We start from the raw sequence: 10000 nt of genomic DNA on the forward strand, positions 1-10000 counted from the left end.
TGGGCGGGAGACTGAAGATTGAAGTAAAGTAAGCTTGAGGGCTAAGGGAAGATGTGTGGCAGGAAAGGTGGAAATGCCATCACAGGAGAAGTACATACTCAGAGCTCTCATTAGCCAGGGGATCAGTGAAGGCTGTTGCAAGAAGTCCAGCCTTTGGGAATTTGATTGTAAGTGGACCCACTGCATGGAGGCTTGCACAACTCAATCACCAAGCTTTTAAAATAAAAAAGAGGGACGTTTTGCCTGCTAGGCAGGTCTTTCTACATTCTTGGAGATCTAATTTTTTCTTATTGCCTTAACACTTTTTACTATTAAATTCTCTATTTCCTGCACTAAAATAGTCCTGGTCTCACGAATTTGAAGATATTTTTTTCTTTAGGCAAGGACAAGGAAAAGCATGACAGAATATACTCGCCTATCTGTCTCTTAAAACCTGTAACCAGTATTTATTTTTGTATTGGCACCTGGGTAACATTCTTTACTTTTTAAGTCCTCCTTTCACATATGTAAAATATGGACTAGATATAATTCAACACGATGCAAAAAATATTATGTTTTGGTTTTATAAATTTATGCTGACTTAATTTGTCAGAGGTTATGAGGATACAGAATGAAATGAACTTGCCCTAAGTGTCCTTTTCCCTTGTCTTAAAAAATAAATACTGATGCTATAAAGGACTGATTTAAAACATTTAAAAAATTTCAATGAATTCAACTAGCGTTAAAATTTAGAGACTTAAAAGGAAGACTGACCAAACTTGATCTACATTTTCACCTGTTTGAGAAATCTATATGTGGTAATAATGTGAATGTATAAGACTAAAATGAGACTTTAGAGTCTAAAGATTAATGTACAAATATGCTTTTGGAATACACATGGGGACAATTAGTTCCCAAGAATCATCAACATTATCAGATCCCTTCCAGTTATACTTACGAACAGTGATTACTGAACTATAAGAGGCAGAATCACAATGCTGCTGTAAAATGTATCCATAGAGCTACCATTGCTTCAGTTTGCTCTCGTACTATATTCAAATGGAATCGCACAGAGATTAAACACTTTAATTTTATTATCTTATACTATTTCCACAATGAAGTTTTTATGTTTTGTTACTTGTGTTTTAAAACTTAGTTTAATTTTAATCCTGGACCAAAGCATAATGTACTGAGTTGCTAAATTTATTGATAGCTGATTGAAGTGAAAGATAAGACTTTCATTTGTTCTATTCATGTGTTTCACAGATGTTTGTCACTGTTGAAGATCTAAACAGTGTTCTATTTACTGAAGGTAGTCATGATTATTAGTTTTTTTTAAAATTACCATGTTGTCATGTCCTACAACTTTGAGTGTTCAACATACTAACCTTTGTGAATTAAAATTAGAATTCTTACTAATTAAAGTTATTTTTTCCCAAGAAGTGAACCTTAATTTGTGAACAGCATTTTAGATATGCTGTTTAAACAACTGAAAAGCAGTGGCAAATACTTTATAAACAACTTAATTTTCATTTACTTAATAAAATATCACTTATTACAAAAAAGATTGTATCATTTGCTATACAGCAGATATCCTTCCCCAAATCATGTTTAAAAGGACATCCAGTTTCAGTTTTTAAAAATTAAAAATATTCATGTGCTCGTTCAATTTTTGTTCTTACACATTCAGCTATGTCCTTCATATTTGGCACTTTGATTTATTAGGCAATCTTAGCATTAACGCCTTTTAGCAAAGCAGCTCTAGATTTCAGACCACTGTGCATGGTATCCGTGATGAATTAATCCCACCAGAGCACAAAAGTTATCATTATTTGAATTCTAGTTTCTTTCAGAAGTTTTACTTCACAGTTAAGTTTTCAAAATCAGAATTTAGCTGATATGTGGAGGTAGATGTGATTTCTTGTTGCAGAGGTAGATTTGCCTCACACTTAGCCCTTTCTTACGTGAACCACCATGGAAATATTTAACAATATTAACTACTGATAAATTTAAAAATGATTAAAATTATTTAAGAATATGTGATAGCTTTTTAATCTGATGGTGTACTTTTCTTTAAATGTAGTATTCAAAGCCTCTCGGACTTAAAGTCTCTTGGAATTAATGTATATATTTGGTTAAATATGTTAGACAGTAGAAGAAAGCAGACACTGGACACAAAATATCTTTTAATGTCGGTATAAATAATTGTGTTCAAGAAAAGTTTACAGAAAGAAATAGTTATACACTTCTCATATGTACTGGTATTTATTCTTAGTGTTTCAGGAAGTCATTTTTTTCATCCAGTTTTTTTTTTAATTAAAAGATAAGATGCCAAAAATTTAGATTTAATACTGACACACCAATATTATAAGATGGAATGTCTGTGCATGTGATAGGGGAGTGTGGTGGGAAGTGGAAGTCATTTCTCCTTTCATATCTTCTTGACATATATAGTGAGACCTATCTATCTGTGGTCCATCTATCCACATACATACACACACGTGGAGTGGCGGAGGAAGAGGAGAAGGAAGGAAGAGAGGAAAGATGAGCCAGAAGCCCCGAGAAAAAAGGAGTTGAGCGAGCGACAAGGTCCGGTAGTGTCTCTGGTGGTCGTGGAGGTACCACAGTTACCTCTACTCGCCCAGGTCAAGTTTCAGACTATTGAACATTGTAGCAAATATGGAACAGGATATATGCAGGTTTCTGTTATCACTCTGGCAAATGTCTATCTCACATGGTACAGTTTTCAATGGAACCTAAAACTCTAAGAGGAAAAATAAAACCAACAAGTCTAGCATTCAGTACTACCCTATCATAAAGTAAGGAGGTCTAATTGAGCTATGTCTTTATATCCTGCTATTTGTACAAATAAAAGACTACATCTTGATGCAAAACAAACACAAAAGCGCTGTTGTGACTATAACAGGGAGTCATATACTAATTTATGTAATAAGTGGTTGTGCACGCTTTATTCAAGACTATGGCTGCAAGAAATGGCATGAATTGCTGGGTGTGTTTAATGCGGGATTATAGCAATTTGAAACATGTCAAACACATGGCTAATGCCTCATGCTTCACTCATTCTTGCGTAAACCTGCATAGCCACCATCCATTATACCCTTGGTAACAACACAATTCTGCAAGTAAATATTGTTACACTAAGTAACCTTTCAATTCAAGTTGTTTAGGAAGAGAAAATGCAATCTCGTGCAGTCAGTTCCAGTGTCAGTTTAATGTTTCAGAAGGGAAGTGGTGTAGAGAATAAGGATCTGTACAGTGACGCGCTTAAAAAAAAAGAAAAGGACAGGAAGGGAAACTCAAGGCAGGGAGGGAAATACGACTGCATCATTTGAGTGCAGGATGTGAAGAGCTACTTTCTGATGCGGCTGAAAAGTTGTGTATGGTGAAAGATTTAGAGGGTTAGCTGACAGTTCAGACAAACATTAGAATGGAGACTCCCAATTTTACCTTCCTCTGTAATGATCTGGAATTTATTTTCACTGATTTTTGTAAAATGTTTGTGGTAGGATTGAGAAGAATGAATAATTTAGTTTGATATGTTTGGGATCGCAAGCACATCCACTTTGCAAGAATATGCTGAATTTGTAATTATTTAAAATATACTTTAAAAGATAAACAGCACCTCACACTGTGCTGGTGGAAAATAGGTGTGGAGATGTCACTGGGCGGAACTTAGTAAATACTGGAAAGCATCTTCATTATCCTCGAGGAGACATTTCCTCTCTAGTGGACACACTATAAGCTTTCTCCTTTGGGGGAAATGTATGTTGTAATCATCTTATCACACAATTGCCCTTCCTTTGGCATATTAATGTTGGGTCAGATCCTTCTGTTTTGAAAGAAAAAAAAGTGCTATCATTGTTATTGTTTTTCTTATGCATGATTTTACTATTAGGTGATTGAACTTAAAAGGTAGATCACAATTTTTACTCTACAGTTTTATAAAGTGAAAAGATCCCTAAGGGATAATAAAATCCCCTGACTGGGAGGAATTGGAAGTTATAGAGGTCTCTGTAATTATAATAAAGGTTTAAACCCATGACCCTCTGCTTGTTGGTTATTTTTGATTCTTTGATTGTCTTAGTTATAAACAGTAATACATGCAGAATTCTTTAGTTCATCCAGTTGGTGCTGACATTACCCAAAGGTTAGTATGGAACACTTGCACCTGTCGGCTGTATTTGAAAATACAGTTTTAAATTTTTTTTTTATTCTTAGTGTTGGAAACTCCATCCGGAAATAATAAGTATTTCAAATAAATTTTGATGATGAAGGAAAAACCTACACATACATCTATACTCCAGCTGTATTGTCAAAAGTACGATTTAAATGCAATATGTAGAAGTTGTGTCTATCTGTTTCTACAGTCGGAGAAGACCCAGATTATAATTTTCCTATAAGGAGTAAAAGCAATCAGACCTTTTCTCTGAATATTTTAAACATTGTGCATGTAAAATTTATGCCTAATTTGAATACTTATTAGCTGCCTAATCTCAGAAAAGAGTCTTAGCTTTGTTTTTTTTCTTATAAAATCCATCACTGTGTATCAGTTTTCATTTGTGGGATTTTTCTTTGTTAATGTTCAGTAAGGTGTTGAACAAAACCAATTTGTTCATACACACATTTAGTTCAAAAGTTGTTTACTATAGTTGCGGCAGTTGCTTCCTTTACGATTATTGGGTTTTTGTTGCTTAAAAAAGACAATCAGAACAGCTTTTACTGGTATATGTAGATTTTGTTATACTAATTTGCTTTGCTAGCCCAACTACTACTGATGGTCTTTTATAAATCAGAAAGTCTTTTTTTTTAATGGATTTTTTAAGTCATAGAAATAATCTAATAATTTAGGCTAGATGAAAATACTTGTTAAAACTACTAAGTGATAACCATTAATTTTAATAATTATAATGTTAGTATGCAGAAAATCTCTATTGGAGATGTCTCTCTGTCTCTGTGTGTATGAGTGTCCTTGATCACATTTCATAAGCAGCTGGGGAACATGATTTGTCTAGGACACAAAGAGATATTACGCTTACATTTGCTTTACAATAAATGCATTTACAATTTTTAAATGGAAAAAAGTCTTAAAACATGACCAAGTTTACACTAGTGAAATCATGTAGTCATACAAAGCAGCCTGAGTGATAAGTTTCCACCCTTCCTCACGTTGGCTCACTGCTCTGCCTGCCTGCCATCGCTGCTGAAGTCACGGTGCAGCCAGGCTGTTTCTGAGTTTCTGTCCGCAGAAGTACAACAGAGAAGTGTATGTCTGCTCGCGTAGGGCACAGGATTCAGACTTCTTTAAGAGCCCAAACTGATCTTTCTAAAGCACAGACTCAAGATGTTCTGTGAAATTCTGGTTTGTAAGAGCACATCGGTTCTTTATTTACTGCCAGGATTTCCACTGATCTTGGCAGGACATCTCACTGCCGTCCTGAAAGTACAGTATATTTATGCAGTGAAAACGATAAAACATTTATTACTGTAGAGAAGGTAATATGCATAATTTATGCTGTTTTTAGCACAATCATTAGTGATATTCTTGATAGATTTTATTTCCAGCTTTCATATCTAATACATGCCTGGAAAATTAATTTTATATCTTTCATTTATTTGCCTATGTTAAAATTGAGTTTTAAGTCATCTTCAAGTGAACAGCTTGATTGCTGCTCATGCATAAGCTTAATTACTTCCCAGGAAGGACAGTATTAAATGTTTTAAATGTCAGAAAAATAAATGAATATGAGCTGTTTGATTAAAAAAATAGGCAATATCTGACGTGTTTGCAGCAGGAGCTTTTTCTTAAAATGCCTCCAAGGCAAAATTTTATTTAGTCAAAAAAAAAAAAAAAGAAACCCATTATACTATTTATCATGGGTTGATACCATATGATTTGTAACACCCTTACAAAATTTTAATTTTGTATGATTAGCTGTGCATCATTAAACAACAGCCTTGCATAAGACGTGCTGTAAAATTCTGACAGAATCAAGATAGTGAATATTTAAAATAAGGCTGTATAGTCATCCATGGTTGTCAAAGGTAGATAATAGGAAACAGAGAACAGAGTGTGCAATCATGCCTTCATTTAAACCGGTTTTCTAGGTAGACTTGAAAACGTGGCCATTCTTAAATGCTATTGACCACGTTATATGCATGGCATGTTACTTGGGCTGTTAAATGTGACCACAAAAAAATTGCTTATAGAAACCATCATTTCAGTGATTAGTATCTGGATGAAAGCTGCATTTGTATTGCTTTTCTTGGTAAATGACTACTCAAACCTTTTTTTTTTTCCTTCTGAAGATGCTGTCTCTGTAATTGGCAGAGAGGGACATCTTGCTAAGGAGAGTGTGAAGGTGTAACGTGTGTTAATTGCTACTTCTTAATCACTTTTAGGTATTAAGTCATGATGCAGGAGTCTGCGACAGAGACAATAACCAACAGTTCAATGAATCAAAATGGAATGAGCACTCTAAGCAGCCAATTAGATGCTGGCAGCAGAGATGGAAGATCAAGTGGTGACACGAGCTCCGAAGTAAGCACAGTGGAGCTGCTGCACCTGCAACAACAGCAGGTAAGTTGTGTTTCCCTCAGTGAGTGCTTGCAACACATACGCCTGTTTGCTGGAAATGAAAGATGTATTCAGAGTAAACTGAGCGTGTTGTCTTAGCTGAAGGATGCTGAGAATTGATTGTTATTTGGACCATGATTGAAGTCTGAGTCAAGGTAGCGTTTTCATACCAGTCACGTCATACCAGCACCAGACTGCCCTTCAGGTGTGGGGCTGTTAATTAAGTTCACAGGGTGGTTTTCTGGGTGGTTTTCTCGGAGGTTCTGTGAAGCTTTGTAACAAATGTTTTATAGCTTCTAGTTGACTGTGTAACAGTGCGCTGCAGATGTGATACTTAGTTTTCCACCAGAGGGCCACATTACTTGATTCTTGCTTATACAATGAATTTCTTCCAAGTCTGAGCTAAGGTGAAAAGGACCACAAGGACTTTGCACAACACACATGCTTGCTGTGATTGCTGCAAATATTAGCTATTAATTAGTTGAAATTTGTTGAGAGATTTTGAACCATGTAAAACACCATACTCATTTATGTTGCTTTTCTTGAAAACTCATTCCAAGATGTTTTCAATATACATCTTTTGATAACATGAAAGAGCACTTTTTATTTTCTGCTAGTGTCTCATAAAATACAGTTGTTCTCTCAAAGTCTAAAACAGTACACAACTGCTCAATCAAGATATACTGTTAAGAAACCCATTATTCTTTTCATAAGACAGATTCATTTTTCCCTATTTTGTTTGTCAATGAAATATTGTTTCCAACCAAAGAATAGCTACTCCATTCTTCACTGATTCAACTCTGCGGAAACAGTGACAGAGAACAGAAAGCTTTCAAAGCACATACTTATATCAGGTCAGAGTGAGTATACTTGTTTGAAAATAAGATTATACTTGTTTGAAAATAAAGATTATTTCTTTTAAACTCTAGATTGCATTAAGACTAAATGTAAAAAAAATAAAATGAAATATAATGAATTATTGAAAAAAGTTTCAAATTGATTGATACACCGTTCACATTTTAGTTAGTATATAATGAGCAAGAAAGCAGCTCAAAAGTTAAAACAAATGCCCAGATTGCAGTAAAATTTAATAGAATCATTATTTTAAATAATAACAGTATTTAGAAAGTTATCTTAGAGTATATATACTGAATAATGTCTTAACTTTTTAGCATTGTTTTAAGAATAATCTTTTAAAAGAGCTAGACATAATGCTTTGAATATGTTCTCTACTATTTTGGAATTATGTCTCTTTTCATAGACAGTAATTGTTAGGAAGATAATTTGTATTTTGTTTGGCAATATTTCCTTTTTAACCATCATAGGAATCAAATACCTACCAAAGTCTCAGGATTAGCCTATTTTACAGGCTACTTTAAATAAATGCTGTTTTCAGGAGAGCCCTTTTCTTCCTTTAATTTATTTACAGGAAATATCCTATCAGTGGGGTGCTGTAACATTCCTATTAACTCCCCTAAGAGACCTAAGAATTTATAGCCAAATTCTATTTTGTCTGAGAATACAGTAGACTGTATTTGTAAAGCCAAGTGAAATTAACAATTGAAAAAAATTGTAGTTTAGTATTAATAAGACAACAGGTTCTGAAGGGAAATGCAAAGCAGTACCTTCCCCCCGCCCCCAGCTCTGATTACTCATTAAATAAAAAGAAAACAGAAAAATCATGGCCACTTTATAGTACTCTGGAGGTATTTTATGATAAGATCTGTAAGGTGTAAACGTGAGTTTGCAGTTTACCTTGTTCTACACAGTTTGTTTATGTAAACCATACAGGAGTAAATACGAATAAAAAGTTAGGTTCTTCAGATAACTTAGAAACTTGAGTCACGTATTGCATGTTTGTGGAGTGTCTTCTAGAAGAGATTTAACACATGGGTAATGTAGGCACCCACAAAAATACCTCAGGAAGTGTCTACAGGAAGATATGTCATCATTTAATAAATAAACATGCAAAAGCTTTGTAAATGTTTCTTCCCTTGGTTATGGTTTAACTATATTAATATAGTTAGATACTTAAAATTATTGAATTTTTGTCCTTCTGTGAATGTATTTTAGAATGTGCCTCTAAGTTCATTAAGGATAGGAATGTCTCTTCTATAAAATGAATGTAGTTATTGCTTTTAATGCTAACATATTCAATATATTTCAAAAAGAATCAAAACCATGGGGAAATATTCAAACCAATTCATGAGAAGTGAAATAATTTTACAAATTTATCTTTACTTGGTGTTTTTTAAATGTAAAGTTTTGAATGAAGAATACTTCTTATAAGTATAATAGACTAACTGTTGGCTAAAGTGTCTTATTTAGAAATATAATTTAGGAGGCAATGAGTGATGAAAACAAAGTTAAATTTTGTTTGCTATGAACTTCTGGCAGAATATGGTCTGTTTTGAGGACAGAATGTTTACCTTGATTTTTATGGCTTTTGTATTTTTATAGAGGTGAGCAGTTTGACTCAAATTGTGTATTTAGGAGGAAGGATTTGTGTTTGGAATACATTGTAACAGATACTTAGTGATAAATGGAATGGTACAGTAATAGGGATTGATAAATTATAGCTACAATTTTTACCTAGCATTTAATTTTTCAGTATTTCTGAAAGCTGGAGTATCTTTAAGTTTGAATATTTGACATATAATGGACATGATCATAGGGCCCACGTCTCTGTTAGTATGCTTTGCAGTTTTATATTCACTGAAAAATTAGTGATAAAAAAATCCTTTTCCTGATGAATTACTCCCTCCTTCATTTTTTCCTCATCTTCTAAAATTAGTACTAAATGCTAGACTGTATAATATATGGAGGTAGCATATTTCAAATATTGTTTTAGATTAACTACATTGAGAAATTATTCTGCATTAGATGTAGAATTTTATTTTGATATTAGGTTTGCAGAATTAATTGTTTGTGTCACTAAGGTCAAAATAGTTGCTAAAAACTTGATTGCTTCACAGGGTAGATTTGGGCTTGCATTTTGAGCATTCATTAAGTCCAATAATCCTTCTGAATGTTTTATGAGATTGCACTGTTCTGAAGGTGTTTCAGGTGACGGTGTTTAAAAACATCTGGTCAGTACTTTCTTACTGTCACTTCATTTGTCCCTAGTCATTCAAAACAGAGTCTTTGAGTGACCATTTAGAAATCCACGTGTTTTATTTTCAAAATGAAATTGAGAACAGTGATATTTTTCAAAGCATGATATTTAACATTTAATAAATAATACTGTTACCTGTGATTTTATTTAATTTTTGGTGTCTTTAACCCTGATAATTTGATCAAGGAGCTATAAAAATCTTTAAAAAGACTGCTTATGTGTAAAGAAATAAATAACCATGTTAACTCCAGCAGTTAAACACATCTGGTCTTATTCTCTGTTTCTCTGTCTTTATTGAAGTGTTCTATGTT

At 33.6% G+C, this 10000-nt stretch overlaps 1 protein-coding gene across 8 annotated transcripts in view; it reads left to right on the forward strand.

Annotated features, from left to right (window-relative positions):
* FOXP2 (forkhead box P2) overlaps positions 1-10000 on the forward strand; it is a 632923-nt gene that overhangs the window by 365298 nt on the left and 257625 nt on the right. For all 8 annotated transcript variants that reach the window (XM_081038544.1, XM_081038543.1, XM_081038539.1 and 5 more), the window contains one exon: positions 6400-6577. Coding sequence is in view for 6 of the 8 variants with exons in the window: in XM_081038543.1 (XP_080894669.1) it covers positions 6410-6577 (168 nt within the window). In the remaining 2 variants the exon portion in view is untranslated. The remainder of the gene's footprint in view (positions 1-6399; positions 6578-10000) is intronic.

The sequence above is a fragment of the Rhinolophus hipposideros genome (genome assembly GCF_964194185.1).
Source record: "Rhinolophus hipposideros genome assembly, chromosome: 25".
NCBI classification, from domain to species: domain Eukaryota; kingdom Metazoa; phylum Chordata; class Mammalia; order Chiroptera; family Rhinolophidae; genus Rhinolophus; species Rhinolophus hipposideros.